Raw genomic sequence first — 22,071 nt, forward strand, 5'->3', positions numbered from 1 at the left:
CGTCCAGTAAAGATAAAGTTAGTCTAACAGCCTAACAACCCATAGGCCGTATTGATCTTGGCTGTGGCCCTAAAGCGATAATGTCCTGCCCTGCATCAGACTACACGGCCTATTTAGAGCACTGGAAAAAAATCTCCATTCTCTCCAGAGCTATACTTACAATACTGCTCAGTATTCACGATAAACGCCACACCACCAGATCAAAAACAGATAGACGTTTGTAGTCAATCAGATCATCACAGTGATAATCTGACCATAAACTAGAGGGAGCAGACATCTGACTGAAGGAACTTCCATTCATTCTCAACATTAAAACAGTCAGTCATGCATTCCTAAGTGTAAAAGGCACACTGTCACTGTAGCAGGAACATTACAGCTCTAGCTCACTGTGACAAGCCGAATGACAGATACCTTAAGATGCTAACCCTAATTTGCATTATTCATTGGCTTTTTATAGAGGTTTTACAATGTTAGAATGAGAGTCAGTTGTAAAACAATGTGTGCTTAACCTGTGTTGGTCTTTAGAGAATCATGCCACATGCTGTGAGGGAATTTTGATTAATGTGCCATAATGTCTGTTTCCATACTGCAGTCGCCCACAGAGATCTAACTAGTTGAGGCTTTGACTCAAGAGCATTACTTCTGCCAATTCTCTCTTTGCTATAATAAACACAGGTGTGGAAATAGTGTATTATACTATTTCTTGGCCACATGTTACGCAGACATAAAGCTGCAGTCTCTCACTGTATACTCGTTGGAATACATTTCATGAAATAAGTTTTGCATTTGTAAATGTTTGTGTAAACGTAAAGGATCGTTTCTGCATTTCTTTACGTATTAAATCTTAATGCGACACACTGTGTTTTATGTTAACACTGGAAAGAGGGGAACAGAAAGTGTGGTTAGTATGCCCTTCAAAAAGAATTGGTGTGCATCTGATTTTAGTTTGACTGATTGTGATATACTAATTTATGTTTGGTGTTTTGTCTTTATCCCCCTGTAGCAGTTCAATGACTATTGAAAAGAGCTTTGCATCACAAAGACTACAGAGCAGACATTGTGTGAAATAGGAGAAACAGATTAGAAGAATGGCCAGGCCGACATTTAGATAAGCGTCTCAGAAAAAAACATTGCATCTTCAGAATAAGGAAGTCCACTCTGTGATTAGTAGCCTTGGGGTGTTACTGTTACCAGGTACTTCCAAAAGACGCACTGTTTTTCTCATGTGTTTGATCTTATCAAATACATATGACCCACAACACTCTATAGTGGAAACTCAAACTGAGGGCAGTTATCATAACAAAGAGCCATAAGGTGCACCCAGGTGAGAGAGAGAAAAGAAAAAGATAAGCGGAGCATTGGTTAACCAGGCAGCCTCTGGGCATGCAGGGTTACGTTAATAGTTCGGTGAAGTAAATAAATAGTGAGCTAATAGTTTACGGTCCCATGATGAACATGCAGCGGTACCTCCTGGAAGATTCTTATCTGTCCTTCAAATACACTAGGCCTTTACTCTAGTGTGCGTGTGTGTGAAGGAGAAGACATATCCAGCACAATATTATGTAAAGAGTGAGTTTGCAAGTGTGAAAGATACTGTATCTTTCCCACTGATGGGTTGAAAATGTGTGCAACTTGCCATTAGTCAAGTACATATTTTCAAGGATCACACATTTTATGTCCTTGTGTTTTGTTTATTAAATACACATCAGAAAATATAGCATTAAAAAAAACATAACAAAAGATGTCTATCTCCCGACAACTGTTTTCATAGCATTAAACATCTGCAACATAAACAGTTTGAAAAATATTTCTATTCAATCAAACATTCTCATTCTACACGGCATCCTGGATTTCCAATTACATCTGGTTGATTGTGAATTATTTAATTCATGAAATGTACAGGTTTAACATTGATTCCACGATTAACATATGATGAACATTACTATGTTGTCTTTCTCACCGACTCTCTTCCTAATGTAACAGCATCTTCAACATGATTATTGTTTTTGTTAATAACTGTAACTCATTACAGTTGCTACACTGTTAAAACGAGCTGCATGTAATTGTATGTGACTGTAATCCGGTTAGACACAATATGCTACTATACCCAGGCATAATCACTGTACAAACATGCATGCATCAATTCAGCCACAAGAGGGCACACGACAGCTCAATTGACTGGGACGCCATGAAACCCACCAACCTCGTTTTAAAAGGGATATTTATCTAATCTGACAAAGTGAAATTCTTTAAAAACGCAATACTTCACTTAGAAGATCGCTCATGTGTGATGAAATGATGCTATTACAGCTATTTTTTAATCAAATATAAATCCACAATTTCTCTGTACACAACCTATTATCAAGGTTTTAATTCTCAGTCAATCAAGAGCAGAGGAAAAGTTCCACACTTCTTGACCACGACTTGATCTCCCAAGAGGAATACATTTTAAGATTAGTTCGGCTCTCGCAAGAATATTTCAGAGTGCATTTTTATGGCCCACAAAGCCATATCCAGATGTGATAGTGATAGTGAAATGTGATAGTGGTTTATTTATGGTTTGGATGCTGCAGATGTTGTAAAAAACCTTTCTGGATATTAAGAGTTGTGTCCAACCGTGTCATAACAGGGGTGGCTTGCCTTGGAAAAATGGGGTAAACACTGTGCTGTGCGTATAGGGTTTCCAAACCCTTGAAAAATGCAGTTATGAATTTAACATAAATAAATCTGTGTGTGCTGGTCAGATAGTCTTTGTAGATGTAGAATCACGTTTTAACTTGAGTGTTGAGCTAAGGGACTTTGAAAGTGTGTGGAAGACGAGGCCTCATAGCATGAAAGGCTGAGACAAATGCCTTTCCTGCCGATCTTAAAGTTAAGCACGAATCACAGAAGGACAGCACATCCAACAGAGACTGACATCTAGCATGGTATTTAGATGCAGCTGAGGGTGTCGCCGCTGATCGCACTGCTCGGCGCTGTCCACTGCTTGTGGTGCTGAAAAGCAAAGGGACAAAAAAACTAAAACACGATGCTCTTTATTGTCGCTGCGGGCGCTAAATTGTAATTATACGGTTAAATAGGGCCAATAAATCCACTTTATACACGTGACCCACACTTGTGACAAATCGACCAGGTGACACAGACCAGATTAGATAATCAATTTGAACAAGTATATCGCCTGGATGGTTTAGTTATGGTATTCAGCCTATAGTCTGCCCCTGTCCACGGGTTGTGCCCCGGGCCGGTGACGCAACAAGTCTCGGTGATCGGACAACCGGAATAATCCACGACAGCTGACTGGACTGACTCAAACCGGGAAATCCAGGGAGTTTTTTTCACTTTACAACGTTATATTGCCATCCGGAAAATAGTCCACAGTATGCTCATTCGTGTAAAAACAACAGCGTAGTGAAATACAGTTTCTGTATACCCAATTAGACCCAACATGGCGGAGGCGGTCGCTACGGGAGGCGAGCGTGGCTCGGCTCCGCCTGACGGGACCGACTCGTCCCCCGGCGAGGACTACGAGTGCAAAATTTGCTTCAACTACTTCGACCTGGACCGCCACGTTCCCAAACTGCTGAGCTGCTCCCACACCTTCTGCCTCGAGTGCCTCGACGCTCTGCACTTCCGGGAGGGTCGAGGATGGAGAATCGGCTGCCCCGTGTGTCGCCGCAGAACTCCGGTGCCGGAATATCGGGTTCGTAACCTACCCGACGACAGCGCGTTGACCGAATCGCTCCCGCTCGAAACGCGTGAGGCTGTGGTCTCATCAAACACGGCTGTGCAGACAGGCTCGGCCGGCGTCTCTTCAGCCACTTCCGCAGAGAGCGACGGCGGCTGTCAGACGTGCAAACAAGTTGCGTTCATGACCGGCTGCGTGTGCGCCATCTTTTCTTTCCTGTCCATGGTGGTGCTCTTATTTCTGGGCCTCATCTTTGTGCATAACTTCGATAACACCGCGTGGCCCGTGGGCCCCATCTGTTTGTTTGTTGCCAGCGTCCTCGCCCTGGTCTCGCTCATTCTCACGTGGTTGGTGTGCACGTTGAGGTACCGGTCTGAAACTGACGCAAGCAACTTCGGTTCCTTCACTTCTAATGCAATGTGATTCTCCGGCTGCAGAGCTGGGATACACAAGCTTAGCCTTGTCAGGATAATTCAACTGAAATCTGTTCATTTATTTCAGTGTGCACAGGCATCCTCGTGCCTTCAGTGTTCGTGGACGAATGTCTTGAATTTGGAAAAGCACAGGTGTAAATAATAAAATCATTGATGACTGAATTCCGTTTAGCTGCTGCCAGACTTACTGGGACACTTGAATGGAACAGAGCCATCGTTGATGTTATTATCTGGCTTTTTATGACTTCAAATATCTGCTGTGAAAAAGGGCCTTTTGACCTAAATGGGTGGTCGTATAGGAGCATCATGGCTTGTGCAAAACTTGGCTACATTCTATGTCATCCATAAAACATTTAAACTATATCTGCACCATATAAGTGTACAACACAACACCTTTGGATACAGTGTGTGTGAATCTTCAACACCCTCCCATATTGTTTGCTCTTCTTACCGAATGCACCTCTTGTATGCAACTCTATATTCGTGATATTTACTCCCTTTAAATGGTATGCAACTGTAATGTGCACATGCAGGCATGTCATGACAAATGCTTACGCTGAGACGGCTTAGAATCATTGAAAGAGCTCATTGACTTGTCTTGCTAATGGAAACGTTAGCAGACACTGACTTGAATAATTGTTTCTTTACAGCAGTATCCCACCCTTCTCTCCTCCCACACTTGTTTCCATGCGCTGCAATTACACGACAGGCTTCATAAGGTGCTAAGAAACTGTGCACGCAGGTGTCTGTGTCAAGCTGGGTATGTGACTGATTCATTATATTCTTCTTCTGCCACCGACATTACTAATAACAGGACCCATTCTGACGAAGACAGGAACTGATTACACCATAACCACCTTTGTGTGATTACACCGACTCCCCGTGGTCGACCAGGTCAGCAGGGGATCCCGGGCCAATGACCCTGAGGGGACATGAGCCTTCACAAGGTGAGAGAAATAACTTTGGGGTAGAGGGCCAAAATAAGCAGTGTTGTAAAGTAGTGAGACAATGGAGGTGCGGAAGACCTCCTATGGGGTCTTTAAATCATATGATGGGCTTAATGTTTGCTTTCCCAGTCATACAAACTGCAAGAACATATAAACTCCACTAACGACTTGGTCCATGCCCAGATCACTCTAAAAAACAAAAAAAAGCCTCCTCCCGGTCATCATTTTCTATGTTTGAGAAAATTATGATGAGACTAACCCTGCTGTCAATTCTCTATAGCTTTGGGTTATTGGATCAGTTATGATACAAGAAGATGTCTCCATTATTTAGCTGAATCACAATAACACAGTGGGTATTTATCTCCACTTAGTGTTGTTTTAAGAGGCGACACTGGTCTGAGGAGATAAAATCCATCTCTTTCAGGTCTCTCAAAGGGGCTCCTTCACTTGGCCATCCAGTCGGTGAGTAATGCCACTTAAATGCCCCCCCCCCCCGTGACAAAAGCTTGAGAAAAAAAGAGGGGTGGCAGGCTTCCACTGGGAGCCACAGGCAACACTGTGTCTGGGGCAGGGGGCTTCATTTCACAGGCACTGCAGGGCTTAAAGTTAAAGATTACTTTGAAATCTGCATCCACTGCCATCAGACTCTCCCGCTCTACAGCCCACCCTCCTTCCTCCCTCCAGCAGTCACTCCCTCTCCCGGAAAAAAATGAAAAGCTGTCGCCACAGAGCAGGGGATGAGTTGTGAGCAGATCCTCTTTGATGACAGAGAAGGATCCTTTTGTTCACTAATCCCCAAACAATCCCCCCTCCCCTCCCCCTTTTCCCTATAAATCCAACTGGACGTCAAGGGGCTTCATAATCAGCCAAGGGCTCAAAAGTTATTAGTGTAGTTGTTTTACTTTCAAAGATTGGAATGTAGTGACGTGTTGTCGAGTCACCTCTGTCAAAAGATCTTCTAATTTTGGTCTTTTCAGAGTTTGGAAGAGTCTTTGAGAGCAGTAAGAATTCTTAAAAGAAGCATATCATCAAGTAAACACCCTAACAAGTCACATGACACTGGTCAGTGGTTGTCATAGGTGGATCCTAAGGGAACAGCCATTAGACCCTGTGCATGCTGTCAAGAAAGACGGGGTCCCCCCAGAGACAGACGGTTCCAGGATATTCCCTTTCTTCCCGTGTCTTGCCTTTAAGTGTGTGCAAAGTGTGTCCTTGTGTAATTATCAGATTGGACACAGGAATTTCACAGAGCAGATGAAAGTGTTCCTTTTGCTCATAACATCTGCCCTCTGACGGGTTTCTGTCCTATCAAGATGACCTCAGACATAGCCTGAGGAGAGCGATTATCACCGCTCTGTATAAGCGCTCATGGCTTCGGTCATGTGATCACATGATGGCGTGCGTTCATGAGGAGGAAAAGGCACGACCTTGTGTGTTTGCATGCATGTATTTGGCGCACTATGTATGCACAGACATATGGCCTAACAAGCATGAAAAACACTCAACAGACCAGTGAGAAGGGATCAATGTGCAGGGTCAAAGTGTCAAACATGGCTTACCTAGCCGTTTCACTTCTGCTGCGTAGCTCTTCAGATGTCAAAGAAGACTTTCCTGTCTGGAAGTGTGGGATCTTCTCTCTGTCAAGTTGAAACAAATAGCATTAAGATAGAGTGCAGTGCAAAAGCCCTCATGAAAGAATGACTCCAATGACTCCCTCTGGAGTATAAAAGAGGAATTGCATAAAATGAAAATACGAACCCTGTTTACATTTTTAAATGATGAATTCTATATAAAAATCTATTTTGTTTGCTTGTTGTTTTTAAACCACAGCCTCCTGCTGTCTCTCTATTCAGTACGATTAACTAGTTCAGTTATAAAGTAGAGGTATGGGCACAAAACAACAAAAACAAGGAATAAAGCAAATGTAATGTATTTTTAAATGTCCGTTTATCAGACGTGGCCAAAACACAACAAAGTGCATTCAACCAAGAGATATTTTGACGGCCAGTAACTGTTAGGGGACCAGACTATATTGACTTTTCTACCGTAACAGTATGACTGCAGATGGCTCTATCACCGATTGCAGGGAGAGAAACTGTTATTCCATCAATCTGTGTATTCGATTTGTTTTGTTGGATAAATTAAATCGTTATAGTTTTATGGGTTATTGAGTTGGTACGAGGATCGTCCTCCCCCAGCGTCTTCACTGGCAGCCCCTCTTCCTCCATCTCTCTCCACAGCCCTCTTCCTCATCTGGTGCGCTGTCTTCTCCCTCGTCATCCTATATTTCATCCATTGTCTATGCGCCAAGGCCAAAAATAATATTTGACAGACAGCTGGGAAGAAGGGAAACTTTCACCACATTGTAACTTCACCAGCAAATTGAGTGACAGCAGTGCAGATCTTACATCCCTGGAATCAGTTACTCTTGTTTTCATAATGTTTGATTATGGTAAATCACCACAAAGCATCTCTATGTCTCTTCAGTACAGTATATAAAAGTTATTGCAAGCACTAAAAGCTATATGGTGTGAGATACAGTTGGGTATTACTTAATAAAAATGAGGAAAACATACATTATCACCACCGAAGGTTATTTTGCATTGGCAACGTATGAGCCATACATATTACTGCAGTTTTGGACCTATAGGTGAGAAACTGAACTTCATGACAACACAGTGAAGTTTTTCAAATCTGGCACTCCTTTTTAAGACTATACATTGTTTTAAGTGGTCTTCAAAATAACTTTGAATACCATCTCAATGAGTAGTATTTAAGTACTATCTGACAAAAATTCAAATCTTGATAAAAATTGGGATTATATTGAATCATGTCTGGTGGTTGCAGTAAAAACTAACTGGAGCTGAATTGTTTTGTAAATAATATTTTCTTTTGTCAGTTGTAGGCCTACTAGTAATTTAGGTATTCAAATACAATAAACTTATATTTAGAAATGTTGGTATGACGATGTCTTTTCATTTCTGATAAAAGTTTTTTGTAACAAAAAGAACCACATTCATTAAAACAAAATAAGTAGGCAGTATTATATATGAACCTATCTGGCCTTTTCCTATTTCTTTCCCTTTATCTGACGTTTGTTTATTCTATTTTGAAAGCAAGCCAACTACTGGGCTGCACCTTTCCGCAGTTTCTCACGGTCGGTTATATTTATAAATAGTATGCCATTCATAAATATAATGTAATTCAAGGAGCATTGCATCGGTGAGGTACTTCAGGTCTACAGGCTGCGACTTTGGCCACTATGGCTATAGACTAGTTTATAAGCATCTAGTATATGAATAGAGAGAAGTCAGAGTGGAGGTGTTTTTGCTCTTAAAACACTATCACACCATGTTTCAACAAGGAGACCCGCTGGTGACTGTTCGCGGTCTGCAGTCCCACACAGACAGATGAATTAGACGTAGCCTTAACTATTTTACATATTTACCTCGGCTATAATTTTCAATTTTAGTTTGTCTCTCCCCTTGTCTCGTGAACACACGTGTGCGCTCTGTCTCGCTCGTCTGTTGAACAAATGTAGTTGATACTCAACAACTTGGAATAAACACGGAAGCGAATCCGAATAAACCGCGTTCAACCCTGGTCGCGCTGCCAGGTCGAATAACGGTTGACGCATATGGTGCTGAGGTGACACACTCAAACGAACCGTCAACCCGCGTGTCTCTCCCACACTGACTGCCCCGACAGTTGTGAACGCTAGTAACCTCACTGACGTCCCCGCGCACCCAAGCACGCGCCACCTCCAGCGCTCCAATCGCTGACCGAGAAGTGTCCTGACGTCACTCCAAAGCTTCCGGACTGTTTGCACTGGCCAGGTGATGGTCAAATTTCGAATTACACTTAATTTTTATATACGTTTAACAACAGACCAGCAGTTGTGGTTTATAACCAAGCACACCCTGATAACAGACTACCTCAACACAATGTCAAATCACCGGTTACAAGGATAAAGAGCCCCGATCCGATCCCGCAAAGACGCAGGCGTAGCGGCTGAGAGAAGAGGTAAGAATGTGTTGCTGCGTGAGCGCTCTGCAGATGTTCAGAGAGGGACTGGTTGTTATCGGTATGCTGACCACCGCGACACGTCGCCTTTAATGTTCCGTACGTTAGCTGCGAGTTCCACCTCTTGGTTCTGAACTGAATTTGGACAAAGTGGCTGATTTGTAGCTCACTAGCAGCGGGCCAGCAGCAGCTGCAGTGGTTAGCCGTAGCCCTGAATGCTGGCTACCCGGTATGCTAGCTGCTAGCGCGTCTTTGAGCTGTCCGCTAGATGCTAATGTTGATGCTGCTTCGCCGCTAGCCTCGTATAGCCTCAGAAACGTATACTGCGGAGTGAAACAAATTCTGGCTATTAGCTGGTGTCTTCTTGCCTGGTTTGGGTTTGATAGCATCACACACAATGTCGAAAATGATGTACAAGTCATCACAACAGTACTGTGTTATGATTGTCTCGACCGCAAATCAAAGATAACGATACACAAATCAAAACAGTGTCGGCACCACACACGTCTCCAGCGCTTCTCAAAGGACCGACACGGATAACATATTATAAAGGTAAATAACATTGCAAGTAAAAGTACAACATGAAGCCTGTTTTAATAAAAGGCGACGCTTTATCCGATACAACGATGTAAATGATGAGATGGAGAAAATGCGTGAAATCATCACAAGATTCACGTCCTGTTGTCCTGATTCTCATTCAGATACTGGCAATGTGGAATAAAATGTGTTTAGTATCAAATTACAGCTAGATAAAATCATTATGGACTGTTATTGAGCTGAAAGCTGTATTCATCTGTGGTGTTTATCTCCAAATGTATTAACAGAAAGCTCAGTTTTCTCCACTATTGAACACGGAGTACTTTAACAAATCTTCATGTGTGTGTGTGTTTAATACCACTTTTATCACAATATGCATGTGGGCTTAAAGTCAGCTTTGTGGCAAACATGTGACAGATGCGCATAGATGGGTTGTGATATTTCAGTGACTCTAAATCCGAATATGTGGTCGGTTTATTGTAACTATGTGTCACAGGAATGTTAGTTTCTTATCTAATCAGCTTTTTGTGGTTCTCATCATGTGGCACGTTGCTGTTGGGAGCAGGTGTGTCTACTTCATTCAAAGTAAAGTAGACCATCGCTGAACCTGTGTGACAAGTGTTCGTTCTTACCCTGCTAATGTGGCTGTTATTCTTTGTGTGTTTTCTCTGCGTTTTCAAGTACAATAGAATTGTGACAGTTGGTTGTGGTATTTGAGTTGCTGCAGACAGGTGAAACATGTTCAACCTGCGAGACTGGGACGGTTCATGCTACATGTATTGAAGCACTTAATAGTAAAGGCAGTTGCTGTCTGCATTCTTATAAAACACCTAACGAAATCAAATTGCTTCTCTTACCTATTAGCTCTATATACATACATACATACATACATACATACATACATACATACATACATACATTCATTTTGTTAATAGATATGGGCACACATACCTGTACTCTTTGATTGCATCAACATCCACGTGCACACACAAACGTGCTGCTTCGAACAGTGAGAGGCGATAATCGATTGCCTGCTGCGTCATATTGTCACGGCCATAGTGTCACACTCCTTACCGGAGCAGCACAAGAGCGTGGTGCAGTGCAGGTGATCAGTGCTGGGGTAGCCTAGTTTGACTCTCACTGAGGATTCACGCTCTAACTGAAGTCAAATATCTGCAAACACGTCTCTTTTTACTGTAGAAATGTAGCATGGTAAAAGGAAAAAAAAAAGATGAGTTTATCTCGATAAGAGCTACTCGATGACTAAGTAATGTTGTGTTTTGTAGCTTGTGTTTGCATAAGGCCAGGTGGGGCCCACCTCGTCGGTCAGTGTTAGATTCTTCTCAGTGCTGTTACATTAACCGAGCAGGTTACGCTAACATCCCACATGACCTCTGGCCCTCTCATTGGAAGCAGCAGACTGACAGTGACAGTCACTGTCGCTAATTCTGGCTCACTGCAAATCACACTGTGGCCATAAGTGCACTAAGAATAGCTGAGAGAGTCCATCCAAAGGTTTTGGTAGTATAGTCAAACAAATTAGGGCAGTAACTAGTTTAACATGTGCTGTAATACTTCATTTGCACACATTAGTACACCTCGGGGTGTGAGTTGCAAGCTACTGGCGAGGCATAGGGAGAAGGTGTATAATTCCTGAAAATTAGAGAGGCAAAGTTTTCTTGGTTGTGAAACAAAATGGAAAATAATAAGCAGCAAATCTTCACATATCGGAGGCAATTCATGTTTTGTCTATCAACTAATTAACTAATCATTCCAGCACTATTATTATATGTTGTTGATAAGTGTCGCAGCGTCATGCTTTCTCCTTGGTGATGGGATCAACTAGGCCAGCGGAGTTGGTGAAATCGATAGTGCTGACTGACAGCCGACCTAAGAATAGACAGAGGTGTTGTTCAGGCAAGCTGGGATTCATTTACCAGGAGCGCACATTTGATGCTTGCGCAATATTGCCAAATGTGCTGATGCATCTTTTTATTCCAGACTATCCTTCTAAAATTTCACGTTGTGCCTCTCTGTTGCAGGTCTGTTTGACTTGCTGCGCAAAAGAACCACCTTCAGCCAGTCGCAGCGCATCATTGCGTGTCCGGTTTGATTCATCTCCACCACTGACTTCATCCTCCCGAAGATGAAGCTGAAGGAGGATATGAACCCCCTGCTGCTGCAGGTCTTCCGCTCCGTCGTCTGGGTGTACTCGGTCATCACCTTCATACCCTGGTACTTCTTCTCCGGAGCCGGCAACAACTTGGAACGGGCTCGCCGGATCAAGGCGTGCTCGGTCAGCGGACACCCGGCGGGGCCTTACAGGGCCGTCAACAGCCAGGAGAAGCTGGCGGCATGGCTGCACCCCAGTGTGGACACGCTGGACAAGATGTTTGAGTACGCTGCGAGTCGGTTTCCGAAGAGAGACTGTCTGGGCACGAGGGAGGTGCTCAGTGAGGAGGATGAGCTCCAGCCCAACGGCAAGGTCTTCAAGAAGGTTAGAGACCTGTTCCTATTCCTTTGGCAAACATGCAACAGATTGTGTATCACCATCATCCTCTTTCTTTTTTTTAATTGTTTGGTCTGTTGTCAGGATATAGCCAAGTCAGTGGGTGGTTCCGCTCATCACATGTAGGTGCAGAACTGTATATGAAAAGCTTTAGGTGAATCCGAGGGACTACAGGATGTTGGCTTGTGACGGAGACGTCTGCCACTGTGCACAGTGTGAGAGGAGTGTGGGTGGAAGAGCAGCAGCAGCAGCAGCGTTACCGGTGCTTTTGTCTCATGGCTGAAGAGTCTCCTCATTAACGCCTGTTGTGGCTTCAAAAGCCCTGTAGATGGCGGTAACTGACTGCATATGAAGAGCGATGTGTCGGTAACAACACTGGACCTCTTTCACAGTGCATATTGCACATTACCTTTTATTATATTGTGACACAGGTAAACGGTGCTCATATTCATTTCCAACGACGTAAATACCACAGGTTCCTAAAATCATTTAAGCACTCTCTTCATATTTGTCATATTGACACATACCAGGCCTTTAGAATGCATGTACATGCATCAGTGTCCATGTTGTTTGGTGTAGTATTTGGAAATAATCCTGAACATTGCATATCACCTTTTGTGTGTTTTAGGTAATACTAGGAAACTATAACTGGCTGTCGTACGAGGAAACCTACGAGGCGGCAAAGAATTTCGGCAGTGGCCTGGCAGCGCTCGGCCAGATGCCTCAGTGTAACATCGCCATCTTCTGTGAGACCAGAGCAGAGTGGATGGTAGCAGCACTAGCCTGCTTCATGTACAATTTCCCACGTGAGTGGCAGGAAAGACAAACACGTGTGTATTCATGCGGTCTCCGACCTACAGTGAAGGACTTGAGACTTAACCGGCTTTACATTTGACAGTGGTGACCCTGTATTCCACTCTCGGACCCACGGCCATCGCGCACGGCCTGAACGAGACGGAGATCACGCACATCATCACGAGCAAAGACCTGCTCCAGAGCCGTCTCAAGGTACCTGCTTTGCTGTCGCCATCGGTCTTCGTGATGTGCTTAAAATTCTCTGAATTACGGGTTGTTCATTGTGTGTAGCGTTAGGGCTTGATCATGAAGCTCGGTTCTATTTGCATGATTACTTTTTCCCCTCTCGCTCGCCTTTGTCCCTCCCCACCTCCCTCCTACACCCAACTCCACCAGGCCATAGTGTGTGATATGCCGAGACTGCAGTACATCATTGTAGTCGACAGTAAACCCACAAGCTGGCCGAACATTCCCAGAGGCATCATGGTCTACAGCATGGATGCTGTGAAGGAGATGGGATCCAAGCCTGACAACAGTGAGTGTCTGAGCGCTGTGATTAAAAATGTTTTTCTAATTTTGTCGGGGAAATGGGAAGTGAAGGCTTAATACAAAGCCAACACCCTGATGTGTAATTGGAGTGATGCGCTGTGCATAACAGAGTCAGGAAGAGGTCAAATAAAACACTTTCCAAACACCCAACGTCACAATGACATCGGTCGACTTTTTAGGAAAATCAGTGGAAACTGAAATTCTGTTTACATGACGACTATCTCTTGAGCCACGTTGATGATTTTCCTCTTACCGTATTTAAAAAAGAAAACACTGGAATATTATAAAAGATTGGATACTGCAAATAAAACACGCAATATAGCGTCCATATGAAATATTTTCTAAATTCATTTTAGCCAAGTTTCCTTTCACAATCACGTAGAAAACAAGAATTACATGGAAGATATCAATAATTTGCGTTGTGATTAATTGAAAGAGGGGATCAGGCTTAAAAAGAATCCTAAATCATCTTATGCTTAACAGGTTATAGAATCTGTAGAAAATTAAGATTTTTTTAAATATGAGGATTTGCTTCTTTTAGTTTATTTCACTAAAAATAAAATATCCTTGGCTTCAGGACAGTTTGTTTGAGCAAAACGAGCATCTTGGTCTTCATTCCTCTCATAAATTGAGAAAATAATCAATACATATATTGACAATTATTCAGACCCTGTCACAGCATACAGCTGTTTGAAAAGCATCTTTTTTTACATCTCTGTACTTTAGTGAGCAGAGACTTCTTCACACGAACGTATTATTACGGTTAATAACGGTGTTATTACCGTGGGATCCATTCCCTCTGTTCTCCTGCCTCTGCAGTAGCTGTAGACCGCAGACAGTCGGAGTCCTCTGACATCGCGGTCATCATGTACACCAGCGGCTCCACGGGCATCCCCAAGGGTGTCATGATCTCCCATGGCAACATCATTGCTGGCATCACTGGCATGGCTGAGCGACTCCCTAACCTCAAGTATGCCAATACCAGATTCACTTCCTCTCCTTTCCCCTGTGTTCTGCAACTCTCCAAATATCTACAAAATATCTCCTCCTGCTTCTGAAATACATACAATATCACGTCTTTCCTCACACACGTAATTACCACCACCTACCTCGCTGTGTTCTCTTCTGCGTCTATTGCGGAAACTAACCTGTGATGTTTCTGTGCCGGCAGTGAGACGGACACGTATATTGGCTACCTGCCGTTAGCGCACGTTTTGGAGCTCAGCGCTGAACTCGTGTGCATCTCGCACGGCTGTTGCATCGGCTACTCCTCCCCTCAGACTCTAGCTGACCAGGTCAGTGTATAAAAGCACACGCACACATACATACACACACAAACACACACACCTACCTCATGGCCAGCATGTGTTGTATGCGGTGCCTGATTCGAACGTTGTTGCGCAGTTGCTCTGGGGAGGGGTGCGTACCCAGAGTCACCAGGAGGTGTCGGTGCGCAATAAGAAGTAAGGGTACTCGAGGACAAGTGCCGGTACCGAACCCATGTCGGGCACAGTGTGTCACATTTATTGCTGAGACTTCGGTGCTCTGTATATCCAGCTGAGATGAAAATGATCAATCATGTATTTTGGCTTTTTATAGTGCCCTCTAAAAAATGTCTAACTTGACTGATACCCTGTTTTTTTTATTTTTTTACAGATTCTATTGACGATGCTTATGGTCACTTTGTCAGTTGGTAACTGAGAGTTGACATATGTTTTTATTTATTTTTATTTTCGCAGTCTACCAAGATAAAGAAGGGCAGTAAAGGGGACACCAGTGTGCTGAAACCTACTCTCATGGCTGCTGTACCAGTAAGTCCTTTTTATTTCAAAAACCCATCAGTCCAAATGTATTAGTAACATGGCCTCCAACTAACATTTCTAACATTATTATTATTATTATTATTATTAAACTACAGTAAACTCTAAAGAGCCACAGAGTATGGACTTAAAGTGTCACTGAGAGTTTTCCCACCTGATGCGTTTAGGAGATCATGGATCGAATCTACAAGAATGTGATGACCAAAGTCGAGGAGATGAGCAAACTCCAGAAGACGCTCTTTGTGCTGGCGTACAACTACAAGATGGAGCAGATCTCCAAGGGCTACAGCACGCCTCTCTGTGACAGGTAAAACACCTGTTATATTCCTGATGACACCAGCGGAGACGTTGGCGAATATTAACCTCTGTTACTACTCGGCTAAACATAACCTAGTGTGAACTTCCTGTCAACGCTGAGTCTCGACAAAAGGGTGTAGGAAACTCTTCTCTATGTGAATCACTGTATAATATTGTGTTTGCACGGGGATTCTTCAAGTAGAAGTCAACATCTGGATGCTATGTAGATTTATCAACTTTATAAAAGTCTGAATGGCTTTTTTTTCTTTTCTCCAGTCTTGTTGTGTGTTGTTGTTGGAGTCTCCGCCACCCCTTACTCATCATCTCCTGGCTGTGTGTTTCTGTTTCCGTCCACCTCCTCCCCCACAGTCTGGTGTTTAAACGGGTGCGTGCGCTCCTGGGAGGGAACACGCGGGTTCTGCTTTCTGGCGGAGCTCCGCTCTCCGCTGCCACACAGCACTTCATGAACATCTGCCTGTGCTGCCCTGTGGGGCAGGGCTACGGCCTGACGGAGACCTGTGGAGCCGGCACCATCAGCGAGAGTAAGAGACTGCTGGATATCCAATGTCACCCTTTGGGGAAAATGAACAGACTAGCAAAATAAGTTGATTTGTAGTCATTACCTTAATTTATCAGGAGTCGCTGCTGTGTTTTGTTTTTTTTTGTTTGTTTTTTACAGTTTGGGACTACAGCACAGGGCGGGTTGGTGCTCCACTGGTTTGCTCAGAGATCACGCTGAAGGACTGGGAGGAGGGTGAGTCAACTGGCAACCACCCAACTTCAGAGAAGTCAACAAGTGCATTGATATCCTAATCGGGTCTGTGCTCCCCTAGGTGGTTACTACAGCACAGACAAGCCCAACCCCCGGGGGGAAATTTTGATCGGCGGTCCGAATGTAACGATGGGCTACTACAAAAACGAAACCAAGAACCGGGAGGATTTTTTTGTCGACGAGCGCGGCCAGAGATGGTTCTGCACGGGAGACATCGGAGAGTTCTACCCTGACGGATGCCTTAAGATCATCGGTACGAGATAATTCAAACGAGTGCAAGTGTGTGTGTTGCACAAGCCTGACATGTATCAGGATTGTGACGCGTGTTCTCCCCCCTACAGACCGTAAGAAGGACCTGGTGAAATTGCAGGCAGGCGAGTACGTCTCTCTAGGAAAAGTGGAGGCTGTTTTGAAGAACTGCTCACTCATAGACAACATCTGTGCCTATGCCAACAGGTAGAATCCTCTCTCAATCAATTTCTTCCAGACTTCCAGTTCCTATTTTTAAATGCAGGCTCACCAAGCACACCAACATTCCAGCCAGTGTTTTTCTTCAGATTTTCTGTTTTCTCTCTTGTTAATATTGAAAAAAACTAAACTTGTGGACTCTTTTTCTGCTCATTCTTCAGTGACCAGTCGTACGTGATAAGCTTCGTGGTGCCCAACCACAAGCAGCTAATGGTGCTGGCGGAGCAGCTGCAGGTGAGGGGCACATGGGAGGAGATGTGCAACAACTCCCAGATGGAGAAAGAGGTCCTACGCATCATTACCGAGGCCGCTCTCTCAGGTAGGGGGAAACAAAGCCCGTCCGTGCTCTTTGTCTGATTTAAAGGCTTCTCAATGAAACCAAAGCGGTTGTTTCCTCTCTGTCATAACTTGACAGTTCAGATCGGGTGCGACGGCGTCTGCCTTGCACCAGTGTTAACACTGTAAATGTCACTCTAACTTGTGATTCTGCTCTCTTTCCCGCAACCAGCACAAATGGAGCGATTTGAGATCCCCAAGAAGATCCGTCTGAGTGCTGAGCCCTGGACGCCGGAGACCGGGTTGGTCACCGACGCATTCAAACTGAAACGCAAGGAGCTGAAAACACACTACCAAGACGACATTGAGAGGATGTACGGTGGAAAATAACACACACAAACGCACTCCAAACAACGTGTGTGTGTGTATATATGTGTGGGTGTATATATATATACATATACACTTACTTGCACACATACACAAGGAGCTCAGAAGCCACTATACTTGGAATATTTGTAGAGGAGTTATACTTTAGATACAAGGTAACAATCACCCATCATTACAGTAAAGAGCGTCTCATGCAAAGCCTCCTCAGCTTCCATACGACCAGCTTCGATCAAAATCCAGCTTCATGCTCTCTGTCGAGACCAGAAGGCAGAAGGTCCCTCACAGACGACTGAACCAGCCGGACATGGACACACTCTCTGTCTCCGGTCCCCTTTGATGGATTTAGACCTTTTGAGTTGTTACGACAACCGTGAATGGCGCACAAAGTCGGACGTCCGCGTGACTCGAAGCGAAACAAATGTCAGGCTCGACGTATATCTGGATCAATGTCAGCGCGCCCTCTTTGTTGCTTCTCTTCTTCCCACCCCCCCATCGCCGCCCCCCCCCCCTCTGCTGTTTGGAGCCTTCCAGCAGCTCTGCATGGTCGTGGACTTGTGGTGCAGATACCTGGCAGCATGAGCCTGACGGAGGGATCCCTCCTGTGCTTTAAGTAAACGGTCAGGTTGGAATCAATGCAGGGATCTCTATTATATATATTTTTTAATGTTGTCACTATGTTTTCTTCATGTTTGGTTTGTCAGCTTTGAAACCCATTGACGAGTATTTTTGTGTGTTGAGGAACCGTTGTTGCAAAGCCACGAGAGATTGAGCATGAAGATGTTTTTTAATGTTATTTTATGTTTGTAACATTCTGAGGGTTTTTACTTTTTTCATCGTCCTGGTTTTTTTTTTATTGCCAATTTGTTTATGCTAATGTACTTTTATGAGCTTTGTTTACAAGCTTCCTTTTGTTGTTATCTTTTCCTCCCTTTTTTTCTGTCCGTGTCCCACAGTTTGCACGTTTTATTGTGTGTTTACTGACTGGACTCGTAGAAGCGAGTCTCCTCTGCTCTCGGCCTTTGCTGCAGTCGTAAAAGGCATCCATTGGGACTGTTTCCATCCCTGCTCTTCTTTATTTCTCCCACCTTCGCAGCCCCTGGATGCATCCTAACCGGTGTCTTATTGGTTATTTTGTTGGTTCATTGACATACCGTAGCCCTGCCACGTATTCCTCCAGTCATGACCAATGCACTGTATGGATGTCTCCAAGGAAACTTTGCTCAGCTTAGAAAAACAGTTACATCAGTTCACCCAGTTACATTTTGGCACAACTGTACAAGTTATCTTTTCTTGTTGCCATAGGGCTAGTTACTTTTGTCTTTTTTTTACTTATGAATATGAACTACAAAATTAATGTGCAATATTTATAAACAAATTTTAAACTCAACTATATAGGAAGGGGAAAAAAAAAACCCTGCTTACAGCCGCCCCTCCATAGTGTATGAATGTTTAGGCCTTTTGCTCGTATGGGACGACCTGTAGGAAAACAAGCATAGGAATAAAGAAGGTGGTAGAGAGACACTGTGCTTAACAATGTAAAGTCCTCGAATGATGTAATGCTTTTTAATAAGACTGTAAAGTGGGAGAAAAAAAAACATACTTGGCATTGTACAAATTGCATGCTGAAAAGTGTGCAAAAGCACCAAAACACTTGAATATGTATTAGAGAGAGAAATGAGTGGATCGCACTCCAGTCGAACTGAAGAAATTCCTTCATAAATACACTTCCTGTTGAATTGTAAGTACATAGCATAAAAGTCACCGGACCTCATAGAGAGCAGATTACATTTCTGTATCTTTAATTTGGTTTTGCTGTATGATGCTGTATGTGCAATGTATATAAAAGGGTCAACTGCCATTCGTTTGATCTCCTGTGTGACGCATACATTAGTTACTGTATGTTTTACTTGCTGAACTGTTAGGTTAATGGGCAGAAGATTATAAAGTGTTTTGTAAGGGGCGACGTCTCTCCCACAGCTCTTAGAATGCAAGTCTTGCGTTGCTTGTTCTGAAGGCATTTAGCGTTAATAATGATACAGTCAGGTACTCTTAACTACGTCTCCTATCAGATGTCTACTAGCTCAATGTACAAGGGTTCATTTAGCATTTAAGGAAAAAAAATGGACGGTACTATCATAATGCCTTTCTTTCTCCTGACATTTCAGTGGAAAGTCGGCAGCTGTACTGTGCTGTTTGCTGCTTCTCCTCTGCCTGGCTTGAGGTGGCTAGTTGCCTTCTAACACACGTGAGCCGTCTTCAGGGGTCTTAAGAATGTGAAGCACTCCCCATGTTTGGTTGATGGCACACAAGGCCGCGTCCTATAGCGGCAAGGCCAAGAGAGTGGGCGGTGCAAAGACCACTCCTGTTGTAAATAGGTTGAGAGGGGAGGGGATCGATGGTTCAAATTCATTCATACTACCAATAATTAGGTGCGAAGTCTCCTGTCGAGATATTTAATAATCTCTGTTACCGACCATGTTTTTTGTAGTTAAGTGGCCCTGCAAGCAGGACTATTGCAAGTGTCTCCTTCCTTATTTATTTGTGATTTGGCCTCGACGATAATGTAATGAAATAAAAATGAGTTTGTGTTGTAATTGCTGCTGGTATTTGTGTGTTCAACACCTGAATGCAGTCTGCGAGGCACAACGTGTGACTGATATGATCAGCAGCTTGATTAGAATCATCCTGGAACCAGAGTTTCTATGGCAACGACAGGCCTGTGTGTGTGTTTGAGTGACTGTGGTTTGTGAAAGACTTGTGCGGTTCGCGGATGCATACGGAACATACAGTCCTTGGAGTCAACCTTCAATCACAGCTAGTAAACAAAGGATTATTTTTTTTTATATCCTTTCAGAGTCACAGAGTATCGTTCACAACATGTTGACCGTCAGACGTGTGAAATCATTCAATTTATTAGAGGAAGAAGCCTTCCATGCACACCTGCTGCCGTACAGGATGAATCTGAGTGAGCCGGAGTCGAGCATCTTGGCAATGTGTGTGAATTTAACTAGGATGAATATGATCAATTAAACTTGGCTGTTGTGCCGTGCATCTTACATCAAGAGTATGCCTGCAACTAACTATTCTCATTATTTCCTCCATCAAATGTTTGGTCCATTAAATGTCAGAAAATAGGGGAAATTACCCAGAGCCCCTTTTGACATATTTACATTGCTTGTTTTTTTCTGTCCAAGGTCCGAAACAGAAAGATATTCAGTTTACTATCATAGAAGACTAAGTAAACCAGCAAATATCCACATTGGAGAAGCTTGAATGAGAGAATTCTTGGTATTTCTAACCTTCAAAAATTACAAAAGTGTAAGATAATTAATTGTTTATCAAAATTGAGCAGAACTATAGTTTTCTTTCAATCGACTAGTTGATTAATGGACGAGTTATCAGCAATTTGACTTCAGTTTGATGCTAGAAAGGGTTTGATTAAGCAGTGGACACAAATGAATATGAATACAGTATATATACAGTATATACAAGTTGTATAAGTTACATCGTGAATATATAAAGCTTACAATGCCGCATAAATTCTGCACTTGGGCTTGTAATACAGATTACCATGTATATATTAAGCTGCAATACATATTAAAAAGAAATCAAAACTGAACTGAACCTTTACAGTATTTGAGAAGGAAAACATTATCGAGAACAACCAACCTCTCACATAAAAGCAAAATGAAAAGACATGGTTGTTTAAAGTCCTGCATGACGGTTCCGTTTGATTTTAAATGAAATGCAAAAAGCGGTGCAAACAGTAAGACCACAGAGAGATGAGCGATTCTTCCAGCCCCTCCCTCTCCTCTCCGGTCCATCCATCCAACCCTATGGGACCGGAGAGTGCGTCAGAGGCATAATGCTCCCTTCATTAGCCCAATGATTCTGACGCAGACACATACACACTGAGTGCCTCTGCCACAAAGACAACAACAGCAGCAGCACCGAGCAGCCAGAAACTGTGAAGGACATCTTCAATATTTTTTGAATGTGGTTGTGTGTGTGTGTGTCTGTGTGTGTGTGTGTCTCTCTCTCTCTCTCTGTGATATCTTTTCTTTGCTCTCTGACACTTTATTCCAACTTTTTCTGTCTCCTACTCTTTCTCCCTCTCTCTCTCTCTCTCTCTCTCTCGCTCCCTCTCGCACCTCCCTTTTGCCTCTTCCTGTCTACTTATGACTCAGAAGTGCGCAAAAAAACTTTTATCTGTGCTTGTGCTTTATGCGCACACTCCGGTGTGAGCCAATAAACCATATTGGAGTTTACAAGGATGAGAGGAGCTGAAGCGGAGCCGCCTCATCACTCTGGAGAGGTGGGCGGTAGCTGGAGAAAACTGATAACAATTACATCTGAGGCTGAGAGATGGTGGCACAGTGATGACTGGGACTGAGATATCACACTGGACTGTTTGCACTATTTGTAAGACCCTCAAAAGGTACAGTAGGGATAGGCTTGATTGGAGATATGAAGCGGGGTCCATCCCTACAATCTCATATTCTGTGGTGAAGCACTGTTCAAACACGCAGAACCAAAAGGCATCCGAAGATCCCAAATATGTTGTGTCGAAAT

At 43.5% G+C, this 22,071-nt stretch overlaps 2 protein-coding genes across 5 annotated transcripts; both read left to right on the forward strand.

Moving 5' to 3' along the window:
• Window positions 1–3,178: 3,178 nt before the first annotated feature.
• LOC116387458 (RING finger protein 224-like) lies at window positions 3,179–5,855 on the forward strand. Of its 2 annotated transcripts, XM_031854573.1 has the most exons (2): window positions 3,179–3,700; window positions 4,934–5,855. In XM_031854573.1, the coding sequence occupies exons 1-2, from the start codon at window positions 3,446–3,448 to the stop codon at window positions 4,943–4,945; spliced, it is 267 nt and encodes an 88-aa protein (XP_031710433.1). In that variant the 5' UTR covers window positions 3,179–3,445; the 3' UTR covers window positions 4,946–5,855. The 2 variants fall into 2 exon arrangements, with proteins under 2 accessions (XP_031710433.1, XP_031710432.1); XM_031854572.1 differs by lacking the exon at window positions 4,934–5,855 and having other exon boundaries at window positions 3,179–4,919.
• A 2,990-nt stretch (window positions 5,856–8,845) lies between these two features.
• acsl3b (acyl-CoA synthetase long chain family member 3b) lies at window positions 8,846–20,093 on the forward strand. 3 transcript variants are annotated; one of them, XM_031854567.1, is made up of 15 exons: window positions 8,846–9,089; window positions 11,669–12,123; window positions 12,764–12,941; window positions 13,034–13,143; window positions 13,327–13,465; window positions 14,299–14,449; window positions 14,651–14,774; window positions 15,219–15,290; window positions 15,467–15,606; window positions 15,966–16,138; window positions 16,276–16,350; window positions 16,430–16,621; window positions 16,710–16,824; window positions 16,998–17,155; window positions 17,345–20,093. In XM_031854567.1, exons 2-15 carry the CDS (start codon window positions 11,773–11,775, stop codon window positions 17,500–17,502), a joined length of 2,136 nt encoding a protein of 711 aa, XP_031710427.1. In that variant the 5' UTR covers window positions 8,846–9,089; window positions 11,669–11,772; the 3' UTR covers window positions 17,503–20,093. The 3 variants fall into 3 exon arrangements, with proteins under 3 accessions (XP_031710427.1, XP_031710429.1, XP_031710428.1); XM_031854569.1 differs by having other exon boundaries at window positions 14,302–14,449; XM_031854568.1 differs by lacking the exon at window positions 8,846–9,089 and adding an exon at window positions 9,106–9,641.
• Window positions 20,094–22,071: the final 1,978 nt, after the last annotated feature.

The sequence above is a fragment of the Anarrhichthys ocellatus genome, unplaced genomic scaffold (genome assembly GCF_004355925.1).
Source record: "Anarrhichthys ocellatus isolate YVR2014 unplaced genomic scaffold, GSC_Weel_1.0 scaffold15, whole genome shotgun sequence".
Taxonomy (NCBI): domain Eukaryota; kingdom Metazoa; phylum Chordata; class Actinopteri; order Perciformes; family Anarhichadidae; genus Anarrhichthys; species Anarrhichthys ocellatus.